A 24,094-nucleotide genomic window follows, 5' to 3' on the forward strand; every position below is an offset into this window, starting at 1 on the left:
AAGGATTTCATTGTATTTCAGAATACAACGGCATCCAGGCATTTCATTACTGTAATGTCTGCATCAGATGATCTTGACCAAGGGTGGTACCTGCTGGCACCGGCTCATGAGGGAGTCGCCTGTTTGGCACGTATTTTATCTTCCCAGGCACACTATGTCAACTGGGAAACAACTGCTGTCTGTTTGTATGCCATACACACAAGTAAGTCTCTTTAAAAAACCCTGCAAGTCGCTGGTGAGGGAACAGTGAAATGTGAAGTCAGAATATAGGTAATGCAAATAATTTTTTTTATTAAAATGTGTGTGACAAAAAGTTGAGAAGGACAGCTTGGTTTTGGAAGAACAGAAGGCTGTTCTTTACAAAGGTTAGAATGCACTTAATAAATAGAAACATACAAACATATTTCAACACTTGGCAGCCCTTTCCATAGATTTCACGGATACTAAAAATGAGTACAACATTATCAGTCCCTCCAAACAGCTTACACAGCTCAAGACACTGGAAGAAAAATGATTGAAGATTCATGGCAGGGAAGGAGAAATGAGTGCGTTGAAAGAGAGAAGTGGGAAAAAAAACGTGTGCGTGTGTGTATGCTCACATGTGCATGTGTGCATGGGCTCTTGTCTCCCTGTGTGTGTGTGTATACTGTATGTGTGTCCCCGTGCCTGTGTGTGTGCTGGGGATGGTGGAGGTAGATTCTCAGCAGAGGGAGCTGATCTCGCTCTTGCTGCAGCCCCACTTGCAGCAGGCGTTGGACAGACCCACCACCACGTCGCGGCCCTTGCGGTCGGCCTTGCGCAGGGCTTCCAGGATCTCCTCGGAGATGAAGGAACGGGCGGGCCTGCTGAACACCCCCTCCTGCCCGTCACTGGGCTGGCTGTGGAGGCCCAGGTCACCGGTCCTTTGGAAGAGACCCTCCACCACGGAGTCCTGACTCCAGCCCTCTGAGGACTCCTCCTCTCGGGGGCTGAATGGATCCTCTGAAAGCTCTCCTGCATGGGACACAGTGAAGTGGGACGATGAAGCTTGCTGTGCAAAGCCATGCTTCAGAACAGTTTAATGTGTCTTATTAAATGCTCACGCTTGTTTCTTATAGCCAGAAATAAAACAGAGTTTGTCCCACTCCCTTATCTGTGTTGTCACGAGAATGAATTGGAAAAGATGGAAAAGGTGAAAGTGAGAAGTCCCAGGGGGGATTTCTGGAGAAAACGGTACATTTTCTGGTTCAGAACCAATTACTGTATAATAAAATAAAGCTAATTTGGGTATAAATGCTCAAATAAACATTTGACAGGTCCATAAAGTCAGTCTATTGATATTAATTGGTGTAGCTCAAGTGTGCACATCTTGCCACAGTACAAATTAGAATCATAGCTCCATAGGGAAAGCATTGTTTCCATTCATAAATACTGATTGAACCAACTATACCAGACTACCAGAATAACCCATACAAATTAAATGAGTATTCTCCTTCAATCTGCAGCCTAACTTAAACTTGTGATTTCCTTCCTCCTCTATTACTGTTTTATTGGCATATGCCTGTCTGGATAAGATACAGAATTGCACACAATCACAAATGAACAGTGCAACAAACTAAAGACAGAAAAGATGCTTCATGGACACTCATGTCTTCTACATATAATCAATACACAGGGATCCAGAGGAACGGAACAATCAGGAATAAAGATTAAGTGAGAAAGTCAAAAACAATCAGTTGACCCTGTACCTAGGATATGTATCTTTCTGTCACCAGGAGAAACCCAAAGAGCTATTCCGGATAACAGAGTCTGTGTCTCACCTGCACTCCTGAGTGAGCGTCTCCAGCGCGAGCCTCCGCAGGTGAAGATGACCGCCCGGATGAACTCACGGCCGCAGAGCTTCACCCCGTACGTTGGGCCCTCCATGGCCTGAACCCCAGCCACCAGCAGACACACAGCCAGTACCACAGCTTTCCACATAGTGATAAGAAATTCTTTGCGTATGTTGTTTTCTTGTTTTGAGCAGCACTCAGCTCTCTCTCTCTCTCCGTTTGTGAGATTTGTGACTCTCTAGGTGACCCAGGCGTGGTTTATAAAGGGATTCGGAGCCCTGCAAGGGAGACACGCATACTGCGCATGCAGGCCCTCCCCGAGAGAGGCACAGATTGGGGAGAGAGATAGAGTCAGAGACCTTTATGGAGACAAAACCCGGACCAAAAGGTGGCATAATTAACCAATATGGCTGATGTCAGAGGCCTTCGTGATCTAATTGTGTTGCAGCATGTGAAGCACACCTTTGATTTCAAATCCTGAATTTTCGTCACTCTCACCTCACACTTTGACGTAGTTAGAGCCCTCTTAAATTGCATCTAAATATGGAAAACATGCAATTATCATGGGTCATGCAGTGAGTATGAGTATGAGGAGCAGCATATTGATATAAATAATTTCCCCCATAAAGGCATCTGGTGTGACACTATGGCATAATGGACTTAATTAGCATACTGACCCACCGACTCATGCGTTTCCAATTCTAATTTTTTTCTCCATTCATATGCTTCCCTTGGGGCGTGTTATTCGCAGATATGATATCAGTTTCCATTGCTATGCAGATGATACACAGCTTTAATTATCCATCAATAACACTGACGTGAAGCAAGCTGACTGCCTTCAGGACCTTCAAAACCGGATGTCTCAAAGCTTTTGCTATTAAATCCTGACAAATCAGAAGTCGTTCTTATAGGTGCATGTGAAATCTTGGTATCATTTTTGACAGCAACCCATGCCTAGACAAACATATTTAGTCAGTTGCACAATCTTACTTCCTCCAATTTAAAAGACCTGCAAAACTTAGATCAGGATTATCTGCTAACAACCTTCACTGTTTTGCATGCTTTTATCTCCTTTCACACACACTATTGTAACTTCCTTTTCATCGGTTTAAGCCAGCAAAGTCTTTCCAACCAAAATATACTGCTGCCAGACTCCTCACCTGTTTTAGCTTCCCACCACTGGCTCCCTGTAAAATCTAGGATCAATTTTAAGATTTTATTAATTTATTTATGATGCCTGCCTTATGTTTTTTTTTTTTGTCTGTTTTTTTGTTATTGTTTGCTCTCTCTATATATAATTTCTTGCAAAGCACTTTGTAACCTTATTTCTGATTAGTGCTCTATAAATAAGGTTTTTATTATTATTATTATTATTATTATTATAAATGCTGACTACCAGATTTGTGTTATTCATGCTGAAACAAAATGTGTGCAAAATGCATATGGAAAAAGACACTTGACAGGTTTTCAGAGACCAAAGGAAGTTGCATTAACAAAATGTTGATGTGTAAAGTGTTCCCATGGTGAAACATCAATTCTCTGGCTTATTTCTACATCCAAATGTTATTGCCAATGTGTTTGTGTTTCTGTGCTGTTCGACCATGTTGACATGTCTATATGTATGTAGCTCTTTTTGTGTTTGATCATAATTTCCATCTCTTCCCCCTTTAAGACGTGTTTTGACTCACCAGTTTAAATATTCTGTTCTTAATCAGCTAGGATGCTTGCCAGATGTTAGCTATTTACTATCAGTCAGTAAGTAAGTATATATAGTTTAAGGGCTAAATAAATTAGTCAAATTAAAGCGAAAAGGAGTACTCAGAATTTGATGTAATTACAAAATGAATGTTCAGGTTGGCCACCTTACAGACACTTTCTATTATGGATTGGAACTTGTGGATACTCAACAAAATGAACTAGTCCTACCCGTTTAAAGAGTCGTAAAAGGAGGGGTAGAATATAAAGGTCATCCCGTTCAGAAGTAAAAATGATAAAAATATGGTGAACGGAAATGAACTGTGCTCTCATGAAGTGAACCTTTCAGACCTAATCAGGCATGCTGCCATGAATTCTGGTCCGCCTGATAAGATTTGACCCTTACTGGCACCTCACAGGCCAATATCAGGTGGGCCTTTTTAACCATTGTGACCACATATCCCAATTATTTACACCAGTTTTGCCAGTTTTCGTATCCCACAGTTGAATCCACGCTGTATAACCCTGTATAACCTCCCCCTATGTATAATTTTCCATTTCCCTTGACAAGCTCCCGTAGTCTTTTTGCAGAACGGTGAGCCAGGAAGGACTGAGACAGGGCCAGTGACATTTTCAAAGTCAGATAACATAGAAGTCATAATAGGAGTCAGGCAAAAAAACACATTTCTATCTGTGCATCCACGTAGTCAAAGGTCGCTCGTTTGGGAAATGACAATGGGGATGATGAATTTGTAATTAATGTGATGATAACAAGCAAACAACATGGCATTTTATGGAGGGTGTCCAGCCTGACATTCATTTATACAGTGTCAGAGGGTGACCTGGGGAGGTCAAGAGAGTGATCATAGAACACTATGGACTATACTTTTTGTCAATGTGTTGTTTATGGACTGTGTATATTAAGATGACATCATGTGGTCCTCCTAGTTTGCCCCATAGTGCCTGTACCGCAGTATCATGACAGGCTTGGTAAGAACGGATGTGGACACCGAGCTAATTGCATCAATCCACAAGGCTTCATTCATTCTATATGCATCTGGACCATTGTGTTCAATTGTGTGTGTATGTGTGTGTGTGTGTGTGTGTTTGTGTATATGTGTGTGTGTGTGTGTGTGTTTGTTTATATTTGTTGTTCTCCCAATTTTTTTTTTTATTATCAACAGAATTGATGTAGGCTACTGTTGAAAATGTTTCTATGATGAGTCAAACTGGAGGTATAAGTTCTGTTACTTATGCCATTAATATGATGAGCTTAGTATCAATGCATCCTTGAGTGTATTGGCTTGGATCATGCAGATATGTATCATCATCAAAGGCATGACATATGAGGTGATCATAATTGTATTGTACTAGCCACTCTCTTATCAATAAAATATTACATTTAGTTACTATGTAGCCTAACTATCAAATCACTGACTGCAGAATTTTGATAAGCACTGGGATGAGCCAATTACTTTCCCTGGCAGAGCATCCGCCTTAGTTGTAAAATTTCGTCTCTATGATAGACAGAGATTTTCCACAAATGGGCGTGGAAGGCTTTGTACTGGGAATTTTTATGGTCCTATGACTTTAAGACGATTTGGGAGTACTCAGCCAATCAGAACAACGAGGGGGGAGGGAAGGGAGCGGGTGGGTAGCAACAGTTGCCCTGGTGAGGACGAAGCGCCATAGCCACGGTAGCCCTGGCGACAAGAACCCAGCAACGAGAATCAACAACAACAACTGAATCCGCCAAAAAAAAAAAAAAGAAATTTACCGGTGGGAAATTCACTCGGAACCAGAGGTGAAGCTCTAAATATATTGGAAAGCTTTTCTGTCCACTAATGGTTCAAATGAAATTTGTACTGTTTTTTCCTTGTTGTTTCAGTAGCCATAACAGCAAGCTGGCTTCCAGTGTTAGCTAACGTTAGCCGGGTAGCTAGCTGTCGCATTGATAATCGCTCAAGTGTATTTCTTGAAGGGAGTAGTTGGTGCTGGCTACTCATTCGAGTAACATTGGATTATGCTTGCCATGACGACGCAGCCACAGATGCATGCCTAAGCAGGCCGTTGTTATGGCGATGTCAAATGCAAAGGGTACAAAATGGCGGTTGTTGTAGAGACCAGTTAGCTTGATACCAGTGTTACCTTGCTAGCTGGCTAGCATCAGTGCTGTCACGACAGGATTGTGTTTAACGTTACTATTATTCATAGCTGACGGAACGAGCTAACGTTACTGGCGACCAGTAACTGACATGCTACGTCATTTAAATTACATTTTAACATGGTGTGTTTCTTTGAACAGCTAGCTCAACGTAAAACCCCAGCCCATAGCTACATTTCTTAACGTTAACGACCAAAAGGGAAGACAAAAATGAGGTTAGACAAGTTCAAACTGCAGTTTTAGCTTGGTTTTCGTTAGCGTTACTTTGTTACTAACGTTGAAGCAGGGGAGGAGTCGGCCTGATAGGCATCATTGGCAACTACCCTACTCGAATAATGGAAAGTTGAGAGAGCCACGACGGCACAACGTCAGGTGGCAGACACTTAATATGGAAGGGGCGTGGCAAAGAAGGGCGTTTTTGCAGGTGCTTCTGTCTGAATTCAATCTAGCAGTTAATTCAATTTGCGTTTTTACGGTCCTATAATAATGGTTATTGTTACTAATCGGCTATTAATTCAAGGGTCTTCTTATTTCGGATTTAGTAAACAGACTTAGGTCATAATATAGAAGAAAAACAATTCTTCTGTCCCAGTGTTGTGTCCTCACTGAAGTGTGTGTGAGAGAGAGAGCCAGAGAGTCTGTGCTAGAGACAAAGAGGAATGTTTGTGGAAGGTGTCAAGTCTACATCATCAAGGGTGTTCAGATAAAAGACTGTTGGCCCAAATGATGGTTAAAGTGTACATTTAATCCTCCCTTCATTGTGTGTTACATGAGGAGAAAGCATAACAGAATTTGAATGCTTTGAAAAATTACTGCAGTTCTGAAAATGTGGTAAGGGATTTTCCCAACTTCTGCTACAGGCATATATGAGTGAAAGCCCATAGGCTGTGTGATCACATTACAGGTAATGGGACACCAAATGCTTTTTCCTGTCAGTCCTCCCCCCCCACATCTCCTCGCTAGCTGCACCGCTGACAAGTTAGCTAGAGGAGGACTTTCAGACCCAGTCCTTTTACTAATTAATTTGAACATAATTCTACATATGAGGATGCAGAATTACTCCTTGCGCCTCCAGGATATGAAATGCCAACCTACCCAGGCCAGTCAAATCAACTTTATCATGAGCTCTAAAAAGCGCTGCAACGAATACAGTTAGTTTCAGTTAAACATGTTTTCATTTATGTAGTTAGGTAAACATTTCTGCTCTCATCTCGCTGTAGTTATATTTTCAGTGTATCTCAAAGTTACATTGATGACATTTGGCCGTTTTGTTTTTGTTTTGAAATGTATAACTAGTCGCTCACTTCTTTTTCCTGTCGTCAGTGGTGACTCCCAGCTCTTGTGATGGCCACCTCAGGCTACGTAGGTGAGATCCAGCCGACAACCCAACCCCAGGGGGCCGGTGTAACTGTCACAGCTGTACAACCTGCAGCCAGCTCCACCCCTGCCACTGCCCCTCAGTTTCTGGCTGAGATTCAGACCACTGTGGCCACTTCCACTGCTGTCACACCCACAGGCCAAACCACTCCTGCTGAGCAAGCCACTTCCATCGCCACCCAGAAGCCTGCAGCTGGTAGCCAAACCCAGCCCACAGCACAGGCCCAACCGGCTCAGACACAGTATGTGACTGCAGAGATCCAGGGCTCCCCCACACAGTCTGGGAATGCTCAAAGCACACCTCAGTACATCGTAGTTACTGTCACAGGTAAAGGCTGAGCATCACACACCATTATAAACTACTGGGATTAAATTAGACCTGGGGTGGGGGGGGGGTTACATCCAATCTCCACCTCTTAAATCCTGTCCCTGCTCTATTTTCCTCCTGTATGTGCGGTTATAGGTGGTACTACCTAAATAAACATAACTTTGTTTTTTATAAACCTTCAGTGTGTATGTATTTGGTAGTGTTGGAAAGATAAATGTTCTTTCATTTAAGCATACTTACATTTCCAGCAGGTGAGAACAGTGATCAGCGGAGTTCTTCGTTTTTTGGGTTTACAAGTAATGTCACAGATAAAGAATTTCAAATGTATGGTTCTTTCAGGACCATAATGTTTCAAAGTATTATGGACCATTTAGTCACATTTAGGGTGAGAAAACAAAACATTTGTTCTGATTGAATCCAAACGTTCTATCAGTCCCTGAATTTTGACCTGCTGAAATGGGTGTTTGAAAACAACAGATTTCCATAGACTTCACCAAACACGTAATTTGTGATAAACTGCGACCAGCTTGGTGCTTGGGCAAGCCAGCATGCATGAAAAAATGGTGCTAAATGTGCTAAATTGACTCACTAAGAATCGGAACTTGGGATCTCTGGCATGGCAAACCTATGCTTTACCAACCAAGCTAAAATCAGAGCAGTCAGGCTCATAGACTCTTTATAGCTGTGTCCCACAATGGCACATGTGCAGTTACGTTTTTTGAAATTTTTGGGACCGACCAACTGACTGACCAACAGAGTGACTTATGACTTATGACTAAAGATACCTGCCAAGTGGCTGGGAGAATTGACAAACTTTTTAGCCACTAGAGCTGGGTACAGATGGCCAGTGCTTTTCTGGCACCGACCAAATCATGTCAGTGCTACCGAAAAATGTTAAAATGATCGGAAATTTTGGTACCAACATCAGCACCTGGCATCTGGATTACAAGGGCCATATAACCAGTGGCGGGGAAGAGCAGCTTACTCAGTTCACTCACTTTATTGATCCCCATTGGGAAATTAGGTTGTTGCAGCAGGATTCAGCAGGGAAAAAATAATATATATAAACACACAAATAGAATAGAAGATAAACAATAAAAGGAGGATATAATGCATTTAAACACCGTTTGGTGCCAAGGGAAATAGAGATAATAGTGGAAAAGAGTCCAGGAGCTGCTGCATCTGGCATTACAATGATATGAAACCACTTGAAGAGAGTTTTGCCAGTTTTGCTGTGCTGTGGGTGACGACGTGTGGCACATTCTCTCTGGCTTGTCCCTGGATTAACACGGTTTCCCAGTAAATCATTTTAGCATGTGGATGACTTTCCGACCTCACCTGGTAATACTCCTGCCTTCCACAGAGGGCTATAGTTCAAAATATTTAAAATTAAATATTACACTATTAAATAGTTTAAATAGTTATAATAAGGTCTTTAAATCGTATAGTTTTGATTGCTTTATACTGTTAAAGTGAAAAAGATAAATTAATGCATATTGAATTTCATGGTTAAGTGAGTTTAAGTGTTATTTCTTTTAGTTGGGAAAAGCAATGGAAAAAATTATGTAATAGTAAAAAAGAAATGAGGCTATTGCATTACATAATGAGCTTTTATTCAACATTGGTATTGAAAAAAAGTACCGTTGTGGTACCGGTATTAAATGAAAGAAAGTGGCATCAGTACCAGTACTAAAATTTTCAGATGATACCCAGCCCTATTAGCAACCAATCAAAATTTGCCAGCATTTGGCTATTGGTTTATGTTTACTTCCCAACTGGATCATAAGTTAAGGTGGTGTTTTGGAACTGTTACAAATCATATTATGAGATGTGATTTCTGTTTAAAGCTGTCCAAAATTCTTTGAAAGCCTTCGTGTTGATTTTAAGAATGAACATATGAATTTAGAATGTTTTAGGTCATTTATGTACCTACCTATGTATCTACAGTACCACATATACATAGATTAATTAAATGCACAGCTGCAATGCTTCACTCCATCAGACCAAAATTTAAGAGTTACTGCTCACACATGATGATGCTGAAACTTAAAGTTCCTTAAAGACTTCAGTGAAAGTGTCTTAAACATTTCTGTAAAATCGCATTCATTAATATGTGATAATTAGTTATATACAGTCTTCTTTATCATGAAAACTAGCCTAGAACTTACACAGACACAATGTACAACTACCAAATGCCAATACCAAATATAACATCACCATCTATAACCATGTTCTTAAAGGGCAATAAAATGTGATACTTCAAACATATACTTTAGAATTGGAATTGTATACAACTGGGCCATGCGACATAGGAAGATTATTCAAATATATAGTCATTCTTTCACATGTTCAAAAAACACTTGTATGCCAAGAAGGAAGAGGTGTCTCGGTTTACCATTTCCTGTTCACGGTTTTAGGATAAGTTACTGTTATTGTCATGACTCATACAGTTTGAGACTTTGCATGAAAGAGGAAATGTGCAATGATTAAATGGTAGCCAGCATATCTGCAAGGTAAATAGCGGAAATGACTTGTAACAGTACTGTAATCCCCCCCTCTCTGTCCTTCAGAGGGCTCCCTCCATTCTAGTGACAGTGTGTCAGACTCCAGCCCCCCTCCGGCTGTGGTGCAGACAGGAGTTCCCACACAGGTGGTTCAGCAGGTACAGACGGCTCAGCAGGTAAAACATGCACACACACTCAAAATACATTTTTCCTCCACAGCTGTTAACGTAGCAGAAGAAGTTATTCTTTAATCCATCCTGTGTCCTGTGTATGTTCATGTCACCAGAGGTCCGTGGTGCAGGCCACCTCTCAGATAGCCAAGACCGAGCCAGGCACCCAGCTCAGTGTCACCAGCCTACAGCCTGTTCATATCAGCCAGGAGGTAAATCAAACACACACACTAACACACACAGCTTATCATTGCTGATATCTCAGTGGTGGTCAAGTATGACGTTTGAAACTCACTTGAGCAGTCACTGACCAACACACACACAGGAATACGCATGCACACACAGATTATCGCAGTTGCCATTACAAAGGGGATCACTTGTGACCTCCGGCACATCCAAAACTTGATAACGTCATCACATATAGCCTCAGTATTAGTCAGCTCATTACGTCTATGGCCGAACCTCACCACTGCTGGATTCCAGCTCCCCCCTAGCACCAGGGTGTCAGCGTCAGGCAGAGACAGGGAGCTAGAGGAGTGGCAGCTGCAGCAGGAGATCAGACAGCCAGAATACCTGGTCTGGGCAGCGGCAGACTACAGCATGGACGACCCCCCCTACATGCCCCTCTTCCTCCCCTTGGGTTTTCCTCCACATGCGCTCTCACTGTGTCTGCACTCTGTTGGTTTGGAGAGAGAGATAGGAGCCTACCCTTCAGTCGCCACCTCAGGCCACAGTCAGCCACTGCCGCTGGCCACAGCAACAGCTCTCCAAGTAGGTCAGGGGGACAGGGGGCGACTGCTGGTATAGAGTTAAAGGGAGAGAGAATATTTGTTAGTCGGTAAGAAATGCAAGTGTACCTGAATGAGCTTAGGATTCGCAGGTAATGAAGTGGTTGATGTGGGTCGAATAGGCAGGGAGGGATTTACCAGATTTTGTGTGTGTGTTCCTCAGGTGCAGCAGCAGCTGACACAGGTGCCAGTGCAACATGTGTACACCAATCAAGTGCAGTATGTGGAAGGAGACGGCAACTACACCACCAGCACCATGTTAGAATAACACTGAATCCATCAATTTCTCACACACGTTCAGACACACACACATACAGAACATTTCTTTCATCTCTCCCTAACACTTCCTCCCTGTCTCCCATCCAGTCGTTCCAGCAGCTTCCCCTACACAGACACTCCCCTGTACACCCAGACCACAGCTGCCCAGTACTATGAAGCTCCGCCCACCTCAGGCTCACAGGCCTCCACCCCCGGTACACCACTCACCGTCTCTGTGACCGCTGGCACAACAGGGGGTGTGTCCATGTTCGTGGCCCAGCCCACCAGTGCAGCAGGGGGAGGGGCCACGGTGGTGACCACAGGGGGCACCACCAACGGGGCAGGGGATGGGGCAGGCACCAACGGTGGTGCAGCGGGCAGCTATGTGATCCAGGGGGGGTACATGCTGGGAAGCAGCAGTGGAGGGGCGGGTGGCAACAGTCAGAGCTACTCACACAACGCCCGTGCCTCCCCAGCCACTGTGAGTATTACAGAGGGCGAGGAGAGTAGCGTGCCGTCGGCAGACAAGAAGGTATGCAGAGGCGCCAAGCGCAGGAATCTCTTCTCGTTTTGTTCTCATCCACACAACCCTCTGGTGACGCACGCTGATGACGTCATAGTTGAGTTTTGTCAAGTGGAAAGCACAATTAAAAAAACGTGGTGATTTGTATTAGGACCAGAAAAGGTTAACTGTGGGTTATACAATATACTTTATTTGTGCAGTGGTCCCAAAAACTATGTTGTAACATACAGTATTTTTAACTGTGATTTCCTACTCATAGACAACAAAGCCATGACCTCATCATGTTTCATGTCATTAAAGTGCATGTGATTAGAGGCATTTTTAATTTTGCCTGAAATGCCACAACACTGTATTTTTCATCCCAAATTCATCATATTTAGCCCCATATGATAGTGGTAACCAATCTATGTTTGGCAAACATCCCATCAATATTCCAGGTCATTAATTCATTGCATACCAAAGTTGTATGCCACGGCACGCAAACAAATGTATTTGTGTTTTCATTTCTGAATGAGCAACAAACCAGAAATGTGAATGTTTTAGTCTGTTAATGAGTTTGTGTTTGTATGTATGTTTAATTGAACTGAAAAACGTCTATGTGTGCATGTACTATATTTAACTGAAAAATGTGTGTGAAGCTGCCTTTTAGCTCGGCATACTTGCATAATTTTGACGTGTGTTGTTCTACTTGTGTCTACAGGCTTTGCTAACTGCTCCAGCCTCTTTCTTTTTCCCTGCCTGCGTGTCAGGTACAGTGGTTGCTGGACAACTATGAGACAGCTGAAGGAGTGAGTCTGCCGCGCTCCACACTCTACTGCCACTACCTGCTGCACTGCCAGGAGCAGAAACTAGAGCCTGTCAATGCTGCCTCCTTCGGGAAACTCATCAGATCCGTCTTCATGGGGCTACGGACACGACGCCTGGGCACACGGTAAGATGGGTCATCAGTCACACAAACTCAGAAAGGCACGCATGTGAATGTTAACTTTATGTGGACGTGAACACCTGCATAGGATTATGTATTACACAGTCATAAGAACCAATGACGTGAACACCTGCATAAGATTATGTATTACACAGTCATAAGAACCAATTTGTAACGTGGACATGGTGGTACACACACACACACACACATACATTTATAACCCACTTACATGCCTGTTTTCTCTATTCCCCACAGAGGTAACTCTAAATACCACTACTATGGGCTGAGGATCAAGGCCAGCTCTTCTCTTATTCGTCTGATGGAGGACCAGCAGCACCTGGCCATGAGGCAGCAGCCCTTCTCACAGAAACAGAGGTACACACATACAGGCAGACCACTTGTCATTAGAACACTTGAACCTTTTATCCCCACCTGTTTATTTCTACAGTTCTTCCATCAGATCCTACCCAAACTCTATGTTGTAAAGTAAAGATCTGTGGAAGCAAACAGCCCATAGGCCAATATGGGACCAGTGTTCTACACGACCAGTGGTGCCACTTGGTCCAGAAAGAATTCTGGTCCCACGGGTGATGAACATATGCATCGTTTTCAAGGAAACTTGACTGATTGATCATCATTGTGTAGACCTGAATGTTGTATTTTGTCCCTGCTCTCATCAGGTTGAAGCCAGTGCATAAGGTGGAGGGAATGACCAATGGCACAGCGTCGGGAGCGGGCCAGCAGCAGCAACAGCAGCAGGGGGCAGGACTCGTGGACATCAGCACCCAGGTTCAGCAGTACCAGCAATTCCTGGGTGAGTTTTTTGCTCTACATCACCACGCTACAATGGACACATACCTACAGGTTATCGATGTGCTGGCATGGAACTGATAGGACTTGCACAAGATGTCAACAAATCACAAACTTATGATCCCCTTATGGAAGGGGTGCCATTGGCCAGATCTTTTGCCAGAAATGCATCTATTGCATTTTAGCCACATTCACACTGAGGCATGTGTCAAAGATGTCAACCTTTTTTGACATTAGCCATTATTGTGAGAATTCACACATATAGTACAATGTTATTCAGAGCAATTACTGAATACTGCCTGTTTTTTATGTAATTTCTTTGTGAGTAACCACTGTCCCTGTGTTCTGTGTCCAGACGCATCCAGAGCCCTCCCAGAGTTCCCAGACATCGACCTGCAGGGGAAGGCTCTGCCAGAGGGCATCGAGCTGGAGCACATCAAGAGCTTTCAGCTGCTTTACAGGGAACACTGTGAGGTAACTGGCTGAAGGGGGCATTGGTTAGCTAGCTGGAAACCTTTGACTATTGACAGGGTAGTTTGGATTAGGGCTGAACGATATTGACAAAAAATCAAATTGCGATTATTTGACAGAATATTGCAATTACGATTTAAACTGCGATTCATATCAGGTATCAAGTTTTTCTTTAGAACACTAAGCGATTATTTCTGACCACTAGAGGGTGACAGAAACCGCAACACATTTTGCAAACACACAGCAAAGCTACTGGGCGACGGCAGCCCTTAAAGACAAACTGTGCATAAAGGCTAATGGATAAAATAAACATACCTATGGAGAAATATCTCCGGTTAACAGTCTCGCTTTGCCAGATTTTTCTCCCGCTGAAGGTTACATGTCCCACAATGACAAGTGAAGAGGCAGGTAGCAAGTTTACTGGTTGAAAACGTTTACTCGTTCGCTTTATCGATTCCGCCATTACTCGGGCCGAATTTGACAACAAGCTTTAGGAAAGAGGTGAAAACAACAACACAGCTGGCCCGCCTGTGTGGCTATTTGTTTATATCATTACGTCTCATGGAAATCTCCACATAGCACACGTTAGTTTCAGGATTGGTTACAGGGTCTGAAATCGCCTATTGCAGGTTTAACATTGTTTAAAGAAAAGTGATTTTGTAAAAAAAAAAAAAAAATAGATGTCAATGTGCAGGATTTACTGAGTTTGAGTATGATGAAAGGTTTTCACCAATATCGTACTTTCTTGGACCAAAGATTACCTGGAGCTCTAAAACACCTTGTTTAGAAATCCATTTTGGACGCCCCTCTCTCTTAAGCAATTAATTGCAGCCTCTGCGATTTGGAAATTGCAAGTTCATATTGCGATTTCAGTTCAGCTGTAGTCTGGATCTATCTCGCTGTCTGTGTGGTCAGTAAAGGACTACTTTAATCAAAAATGAACCAGATATAATCAAATATGCTGTGTCTTTGGTCAGGGAAAATGATTTTACTGGAAAAAATATATAAAGTGCAGGCTGTTAGATAACTGGCCACAGTCAGGTGAAACTAATGTCAACAAACTTGGGACTTGGGGGGTATAGAAGTAATCGGCCTAATGTAAAAGTAAAATGGAACAGAATGGAATTTATTTAAAAAACAGCAGAAGGGTATTTATTCTACCAAGGCCTATTAATATTACCTCTGATAATCGGTATGCTCTCAGTCATTCATTGTCAGTCATTGATGTTTGAAGTGTTTTCTGTCAGGCCATACTGGATGTGATGGTCAACCTGCAGTTTACCCTGGTGGAGACCCTGTGGAAGACCTTCTGGAGGTTCAGCCAGAATCAGGCTGGAGATGCCACACTGGCTGTGTGAGTGGACACATACACACACAAAAGTAGATTTTTGTCATAAGCATAGTTTGTGTGTTAGTGAGAAAATCCTTACACTGCACTTGCGCTCACACTTTTTACATTTTTTACAATTTTAGGCATTTAGCTGATGCTCTTTTCCAGAGCAATTTGCAGCGTGCAACAGTAGAATAAGCTTAAACTCAGAATGCCAACATTACAACCAATAATAAGCAATAGATGTAAAGAAAACACTCTGTAGAAGGATTTAAAAAATAATGCATTATTGATAAAAGTTCTAGGTAACGAAATAGCACTCACTGTAAGTCTTTGTTGATAAAAACATCAGCTAAATGCCTAATGCACTGTAAATGTAAAAAAGAGCCAGGGAGAAAAGGTGGAAAAAATTTTCTTTCGACCAAAACGGTTACTGCTTGTGTTTTGCCAGTCATGACGAGTCAGAGAAGCGCCTGCCCAAGTCCTGCCTGGTGTTGCTGTGTAAGTACGATCCAGTGCTGCGCTGGAGCCGTGACTGTGACAACAGCCTGTACCAGGGCCTGGTGGAGATCCTCATCCCTGACGTCCTCAGGCCCATCCCCAGTAAGGCCCCAGACCGAGCATGATATGCACTTATATCGTAAAACAGTATACTGTGGAACACTGTGCAAAGAGTAAAATACACATGCCAAAATATCACACAATAACAACATCTCATTACGTAAAACCAGTGTTTCCTTCACATTAATTTAGTTGCAGTGGCCCTCTACAGCTTGAAAAAAATTACATTTAAATTTTAGGCAGTTGCAATTAGAATACATTTGTCCATATATTGTGATAAAAAAAAAATTCCAAATAAGAGCTATTCCTAAACTGCAACACCTACTCAAACTGATCCTGGAATGGGCCCATGAGTGAGCCTGGATCTCAGAACTAAGATCACCCCCATCCTCCACATCTACAAAAAAATTCTACAAGAACAGGCTGGCTCCTATAACACTGTAGCACGGTAGATACTACTACATAAGCCAGGAGTACATACATGTCTACTGAGTTTATATAAGAGTTGACAGTTACTAGATACTGAGTGTGGAGGAGAGTCTATTACAAGCCTGAGATTTATTATTTGTAACAGACTTATACATTGAAATATACTGTTGATTATTTAGTAAATACTCTTATTTCTAGCCTATAAACTGATCCAGAATTATATTAGCTCTTGTGGGGGACAAGGACATATCAACTATACATTAAACAGTAAAACAGCATTAAATTCAAGTTGTCCTCTAATTCTGTTATTTCCCCCTGTCCCCAGGTGCCTTAACTCAAGCCATCCGCAACTTTGCCAAGAGCCTGGAGAGCTGGCTGACCACCGCCATGATGAACATCCCCGAGGAGATGGTCCGCATCAAGGTACGTTCCCTGTATATCAGCCTTCCCTTTAGCCTAAAATTGTTGGTCCAACTTGGTTTCTGAACTGCTAAGCAGGCTGTTTCAAGCCTGCAGGGTCAGCCGCCCCGTAAGCCTATTGTTTTTGAGACTGATGGCTAGGTCAGGTTAGATGGGTGTAATACTGTGAACTTTGTGTGAGTCTAAGTGTAGATACAAGGTAGTGTAGATGAGCATCAGTCTGATCAGTGTGGACGACTTGGCTCTGGGACTCCAGATGGCTCAACTTGCTGTTGAGTCATCTGGAGGTGTTGTGGGCCTAATTCAATGAACTGCAATGACATACCTACTCTCGCCCCGCCCCTTCTTCCCTTTAACATCCAAGCCAGATTCCTAGATGCTCACCCAAAATAGCTGCTGTTACATCCAAGTCTTGTGTATTTGTAGATATATATGTGTCTGTATGTGTGTCTGTGTGTGTGAAAGCATTCGTATTTTTCCACGTCTGCCATTTGTATGGCACTACACACAAGTACACACCCTCACATCCCCCTCATCTTCTCCCTGTCCTCCGTCAGGTAACGTCAGCCAGTGCGTTTGCCCAGACTCTGCGCCGCTACACCAGTCTGAACCACCTTGCTCAGGCAGCCCGCGCCGTCCTCCAGAACACGGCCCAGATCAACCAAATGCTCTCCGACCTCAACCGGGTCGACTTTGCTAATGTCCAGGTCCGTCTAATCTCTGAACATTGTGCACCTGGTAGCCTTCATGGCAACTCACATGTATTTCAGTATCTTGGTTCAACCTTGCATTAGTCTTAGTGTTGTGCATATGCTGTGAATTCTAGCCTGTGGTTTAGCTGAGGCATCATGTGTGACAGTGGCAGGGTGGTTAGATAGGTGTTGGTTCTGTGCTCACGATTTAGCAATTGTTTAAGGCAAGGCAAGGCAAGGCAAAATTTATTTATATAGCACATTTCATACACAAGGCAAATACAATGTGCTTCACATAAAACAGAAAAAAAATACACACTCCACAACAATTTAAAATTATTAAAAAAGAAAGAAAGGAAGATATTGAGCAGTCACTCTCACTGTAATGTACTGTAATGATTACTTTTCTTTAGCCCCCATTTACCCAGGCAAAGTAGACTGAGCCCTGTTGCTCATTTCAACATCAAATACCCAAAGGTAAAAAGGTAGCAGACACACAGATCTTCAGGACAAAGTTCACTAAACTCAGTTTCACCTATTTATTTTGGCCCTGTTGCTCATTCTCAGAAAGTACTTGCTTCACACTCATATTATGTAATGTGATGCCTTGTTGATCTCTGTAGGGGATTCTCTTTTCACTTGACCCCCCCCCCCCCCTCCAGGGAGGTCAGAGTGCAGGGTCAGTTACAGAACCCTGAATCTGGTTGGGATTCGGTGTCTTGCTCAAAGACACTTCAGCAGATCAGATACTTTTTGATATGGGAGCTTGAACCTGAGTCCTCTGCTTGAAGGACAGTCTCTCTAAACATTAGGTCACCCTGCCGCCTCAGGATATTGTCACATACATTCAACCCTGGACGCTGTCCGCTACTGCCACAACTAATAACAGGTGTGACAGCCACATAGTGACACCTTGTACCCCACCCCAACCCCCCTCTCTACAGGAGCAGGCTTCGTGGGTGTGCCGGTGTGAGGACCGTGTGGTCCAGCGACTGGAGCAGGACTTTAAGCTGACCCTCCAGCAGCAGAACTCCCTGGAGCAGTGGGCCGCCTGGCTGGACGGTGTGGTCTCCCAGGTCCTAAAGCCCTACCAGCAAAGCCCCGCCTTCCCTAAGGCCGCCAAGCTCTTCCTGCTCAAGTGGTCTTTCTACAGGTGAGACGGAACAGCAGTTTGATGGTCAGAGTGAGAATGAAGCGTTTTGGCCAATTCTGTAGAACTTCAGGCAGTTCATAAATAGAGTTGTGAATCGAGACCCAGTTCATTTGACAAACCAGGTCCAGTGTTTCCTGAACTAACAAATTGAAACACGTTTGCGTTATTGATTCCCATTATTGATTCCCCATTATTCTCTATGATCAAATTTTAATTCATTCATTCATTATCAAATTGTTTCGCCCTCCATTCTTCCCTCATCTGCTGTGTGTGAGTGACTGTGAGGCGTAGTGAGGCTGGGGAGCAGTGACATGAGCAGTCACATTAGGAGCAGTTTCGGAGCAGTGTGGCTATATTTCTATTAGGAGTGTAGTTTGTTCTGTTTGTCACTCCTCTGCTGGGAGCTTCAGCTACTCAGCTGCTCCTGAACTGAACACATTCTGCTCCCGCTGAGCTTCACTAATTCATGTCACAACCTCACAGTGACACACAGTGTACAGTTTTGGAGGTAAGGTTATTATGAACATAATGATAAAACTCTATGGTATGAACAGTTAATAACACTTTTTATTCATTCTAAATTAGGATTGGTAGCAGAATTTCAATCAGTTCAGTTTCAGAATCGTTAAGGAATCGAATCATTAAAGTCCCTACATCTAGAATATTTACCTCAATATATCATGATCAAATGCTATCAAATTAATTTTGATAGCATAGTGTAATGGCTGTCAAAAATGAGACCATCTAGGTGTAAATTGGTTTATTCTCTTTGTCCTGGGGTAAGGTTTGGTGCAAAATGTGCAGGACTGACTTAAGGCGCAAAGATAGAGCCTCAACCACAATGGAAAGATGACTCACTTTGATTGCTCTTGTTCATACGGAAACAAATACACAGACATGTACAGATACCGTCCAGTCCCACAGCACTTAGCTAGGTGTGCAGCATAGGCAAAACTGCTTTGCTAGCTCTGTCTAGTTGAAACTAAAATATTCGCCAGCAAAAATATTTTTCATCAGCATAGATTAGCCACCACAATAACTTGTCTTCTTACACAAGTTTATTCCAGTTCCATTATTCGGTTTGCAATATGTGACAATTTCACATCACCTCTTCTATATACATATTCGGCTTCTCTCTGCATTCTGCAGAGGGGGGAACAAGTGGCGAGTGCTCTTTGTGACAGTGATGTAAAACACTACCACTCAAGTTTCAATTTCTGCTGGTAGCAGCTTTAAGGAAGAATCCTCAACATTGATAAAATCTTATCAACCCTATGCATAAGGTAAAATGGAACTGGAATTATTTTAAATGTTTATATTTTGTATGTGATAAAAATCACAGCCTAAAAGCCTATTCACACCTCTGTTGATTTTTTCATGTTAGTCCACTTGACACATTCTGTGTGAATGTTCACACACTGTCTGCTAAATGTTCCTGCATCTAAAAAAAGAGACCGTCTCAATTTTTAACTGTAGCCACTGGGACCTATTCTGATCATCTTGACATTCACACGTTCACATTTTCGTACCACTGTTTTTCATTGGGTTGGTGTGAAGCATCTTAAATTAGAGTGGACCCATGCTTTGAGCTTTGTCATAGCGAAGCACTGAGAAAGACTTGGTATTCTTAATTGGTGTAGAAGTGAACCAGTTGGAGAACATACAGTGTGCAGTGATTTAATCAACCCTCCACCCCTCGTCTCCGTCCTCCAGTTCCATGGTGATCAGGGACCTGACCCTGCGTAGTGCTGCCAGTTTTGGCTCCTTCCACTTGATCCGCCTGCTGTATGATGAGTACATGTACTACCTGATAGAGCACAGAGTAGCCCAGGCTAAAGGAGAGACCCCCATTGCTGTCATGGGAGAGGTACATACACACACACACACACACATATAAGCATCAAAATGAAATGATAATCTAAACCATGTTTACAGTGTTAACACATTCTCTTCTCCCCTCCAGTTTGCCAGTTTAGGCCGCAGTTTGAACCCACTGGATCCCGACAAAGGTAACTTGATTACTTGCCTTCACTATGCCGTGTTTATGCTGTGGTACAGTGCTGCACTGTACTACTGTATATCTCACAGTAACTACTGCTGTCAACTGCAGTGTGTTGTACCAAGCATTGTTTTGTAACAAACTCCCTTCCCTTTGTGTCTGTCCCAGAAGACGAAGAGGAGGAGGAGGATGAGAGCGACGAGGAAGGTCAGGAGCTGTCCCTCCCCTCGGATGGGGCGGGGCTGGGAGAGGAGTCTCTCGAGCCTCCCGCCAAGCTGGCCAGAACTGACCAGAGAGTGCTCTTCGCCACCGGCTCAGCTGACAACTGAACGGAAATTAACACTACGAGACACTCATCGATTATATGATTACACACACACACACACACACAGATGTACAAAGTACACTAATTTATACACTTGATATTACATGTAGATCTTGTAAATGTGAGTGCGTGTGCAAACACAACCGCTGCAGTCTGTCCCACATAACTGTCCTACTTGTCTACACTTAGACAAACAAAACACACACCCATTCAGTACCACTACAGCCTGGATGGCACAAATGCCCCCCTGTCCACCACACTGTAAGCACAGACTCCGCCTGGCACAAACGATTAAATACACAATCACCGGCATGGCAGCAGGACGTGGCTCCACCAGTGACCTGACTCTCCCAATGCAAAGAGAAGCGTAGAGCGTGTTGACCTCTCCGCCTGGGGTCAATTATATGGATCTGTGCAAATGAACTAGGAGCCGGCATGTGTCTCTCATCGCGTTGCAGCCTCACCGTCTCCTTGCTGAAACGCTTCTGCTCACCTCGGGTCCTCTTTCCATAACTGTCACTGCCGTATCAAAGTGGTCTTGAAAATACTACGATGTGTGTAACGTCTGCGGGAGAAGAGAAGGGCGCAAAAAATGATGCTCAGCAGTACATGGTTGCTGAGCAGTATGTGCCCGCTTAGCTGTTATTTGTCGAAGGAGAGACGCTCGTGGAAGACAGCAGATCATTGGGATTATGGGGTCAGTTTGTCTCGTGCGTGTTTCACAACCCCTATCGTGTGTTTTCTGTATGCTTGTATGAGCACTGGGGTCACACCGGTCTGCTGTTCCTTCTAGAGTCTGACCGAAAGTGGTTTTTGTGATAGTGTGTGTGTGCGTGCGTGCGTGCGTGTGTGTTGCAAGTGTGCGCGTTGTCTGGTTGTGTGATTGTAAGTCATGCCAAGTGTTGACTGTTTTTTTCAGTGGATATTTTCCAAGGCATTCGAATATTGATTTGGGATAAGTGTGTAGATTTCTTGTTTGGTTTTTATTTGCTTGTAAAGAAAGTGTTGTGGTCTTGGGGTGCCTGTCACAGCTACTACACACACTTGTAAAAAGAAACCAATGGCTGTGGAAAAGGTGCTCCCATTAGTTGCTGCAAAAAAATCCTCCCTCTTTTTATAGAACATCTGGTTCCTTGAGAGAGGTATGTGTCATATATTTGTGATTTAAGTGCTTCATTCCGGTCCATTTCATTGGTTCCTCTGTGGCTTCCTTTTCCTTTGACATATCATTTTTCTTGCCTTATTTCAATGTATTTTTCCATTTCTGTGCCAAACCTGCCTGCTTTTATCCCAGATCCCATTGTTTTGTTTTGTTTTTATTCTCTTTGTATGTTTCAAGGAGGACTGTGCCTGAGTAAGAACAGTAATATATATACAATATACTGTATATTTATCCACTATTTTGAATTTTATTGTGTCACTAAGTGAACCTTTTGTGCAGTGTACGGTGCTGTGTCGTCACACATTGTAAGCAACCTTTGTGTGCATTTATTGATGTGTGTATTGAGTGTACGTTCAGTTCTCAATCCGTATCATTTGATGAATTTTCCACATACAGGCTAAGGCCCTGCCTTTTTGCACATATTGACTATTGTCTTTTAAAACTCGGATACAGAAATGTTCTCCGTCTTCTCTGGAGTTCTCTGATGTGTTTTGAGCGGTGTGGTGCAGCTGTCAGATTTCATGTGAAACTCCCCTGAGCGCAGGCACCACTCTGCGGTTAAGAGAGCTTGATGAGATGCGAGACAGATCTGATGGCTCTTTCTGCGTAGTCCTCCACCAACACCTATCTCCCCTCACTGTTCTTTCATCTCACTGCATCTTGCGTTTCCGCCTTCCTGCCAATGGTTTTGTTTTGCATCGAACATCCATGTTCTTAAACACTGTTCATCACGATTGGTTGTTGTAAACATGTCATTATTTGATTTTTAAATTCTGTGTCTTTTAAATCTTTTAACAGCTGCAATGCACATGTTTTCAACTAGCATTGCTAGCTTCAAACCAGCATGTTATCCTTTCTAGGAAGTCTACTGCTACCACAGCTGATTACATATCACTCCAATCTTTTAATGATCTACAGCATATAGAATGGCCATTCTTTACCCAGTGAGAAAAAAATGTTTTGTCATTTTTATAGTGCTTGGTTTCTTATGTACAAAAGCGAAACAAATAGGAAAAAAAGATGTCCAGTGGCAGTGTTTTATGAATTTGGTCAGCTGTAAGTATGACTGTGCCTTTGGAGGTGGTAGAATGCAATTCAGATGTTTTTAATTTTAAAGATATAAATTAAAGAATTTTTAAAATTGCACCCTCAGTCCCTCTTGTAGATTTCTTTTTTCAAGAAGTTTCAAGAAGTATATGTTTGTTTTGAACAATATGTGCAGCCACACTAAAGCCGTCACATCTCACACGTCAGTATTTATGATCTTTGTGGCCGACTGTGTTATCTGACATGCATCCGCTGCATCCTATTGTGTTCAGTAGACTATATGTGGCTTCCTGGGGGCTTACACACACACACACACACACACTACATTATCTAATAACAGTTCTGCTGCATAAGCAGAGCTAATCAATTGTTGAAGCAAGAGCACAGGAAGAGCACAGGAAAAAAAACATAACTACACAAAGTATGTTTTCTAAAACAAAATGTCTGCCTGTGTCCATAGTATAAGACCCTTTGTAGTAGTTTTAATGTAGTGCTGTCAAGTACAGTGAATATTGGCATGGTGTAAGTATCAGTATCAGGAACATCACTCACATTGAAAAACTGAAAAGATAACACTGATAAGATAAGAAATAAAGGTAAAACTTAAATATAATGGAATCAAATGTGCAGAATACATAAAAACAGGATGTATGAGCCAGTATGAAACAGTATGAGTATACCTCCAATCACAGTATAGTTTTATATTGAAAAAGCTCAGTTGACTCCCATTTTCATTTTTTTTTCCAAATAAAAATAGAAGTTGTACAAAAATGTTGTATATAAGCATAAAGTAGGTCAAAGGATTGGATAAAATAAAAGCCTTATTGAAGTTCTAATGTGAAGTTCATAGTAGTAGACAGAACAGGATGGGCATTGATTTCAATGAAGAAGGAATTTCTTTAAAAATACAAATGGTATCCAAACACTCAATAACTAACTGAATTACAAAAGGTACCTCCTGTTAGAGTTCATGATATTATAAACCCCGTCCTCTCTAGCTAGCCTGAACATTACGCCATTCATGTCTATGTGAAAATAATTCTAAAATAATATCATCTTAGGGCACTGAGGGTATTGAAAAAAAGCTGTAGCACACATGATCCCACAGGATTCAAAGTTGGAATAGAGATTATAATTTAAAGCATGAAGAGG

At 42.6% G+C, this 24,094-nt stretch overlaps 2 protein-coding genes across 5 annotated transcripts; one reads left to right on the plus strand and one right to left on the minus strand.

Moving 5' to 3' along the window:
- Positions 1–700: 700 nt before the first annotated feature.
- rln3a (relaxin 3a) lies at positions 701–1,959 on the minus strand. The gene is made up of 2 exons (XM_071912352.1): positions 1,800–1,959; positions 701–993 (listed from the first exon to the last, which is right to left on the minus strand). Exons 1-2 carry the CDS (start codon positions 1,957–1,959, stop codon positions 701–703), a joined length of 453 nt encoding a protein of 150 aa, XP_071768453.1.
- Positions 1,960–5,213: 3,254 nt separating this feature from the next.
- Positions 5,214–23,025, plus strand: rfx1a (regulatory factor X, 1a (influences HLA class II expression)). Of its 4 annotated transcripts, none has more exons than XM_078284843.1 (18): positions 5,214–5,310; positions 6,994–7,375; positions 9,946–10,055; positions 10,166–10,261; positions 11,001–11,095; positions 11,204–11,627; positions 12,374–12,549; positions 12,799–12,918; positions 13,224–13,357; positions 13,709–13,827; positions 15,072–15,178; positions 15,606–15,757; positions 16,470–16,567; positions 17,122–17,271; positions 18,201–18,409; positions 20,123–20,276; positions 20,373–20,418; positions 20,577–23,025. In XM_078284843.1, the coding sequence occupies exons 2-18, from the start codon at positions 7,015–7,017 to the stop codon at positions 20,735–20,737; spliced, it is 2,712 nt and encodes a 903-aa protein (XP_078140969.1). In that variant the 5' UTR covers positions 5,214–5,310; positions 6,994–7,014; the 3' UTR covers positions 20,738–23,025. The 4 variants fall into 4 exon arrangements, with proteins under 4 accessions (XP_078140969.1, XP_078140970.1, XP_071768414.1 ...); XM_078284844.1 differs by having other exon boundaries at positions 20,580–23,025; XM_071912313.2 differs by having other exon boundaries at positions 11,204–11,576; positions 12,368–12,549.
- The last annotated feature ends 1,069 nt before the right edge of the window (positions 23,026–24,094 follow it).

This window comes from Centroberyx gerrardi, chromosome 7 (assembly GCF_048128805.1).
Source record: "Centroberyx gerrardi isolate f3 chromosome 7, fCenGer3.hap1.cur.20231027, whole genome shotgun sequence".
NCBI classification, from domain to species: Eukaryota; Metazoa; Chordata; class Actinopteri; order Beryciformes; family Berycidae; genus Centroberyx; species Centroberyx gerrardi.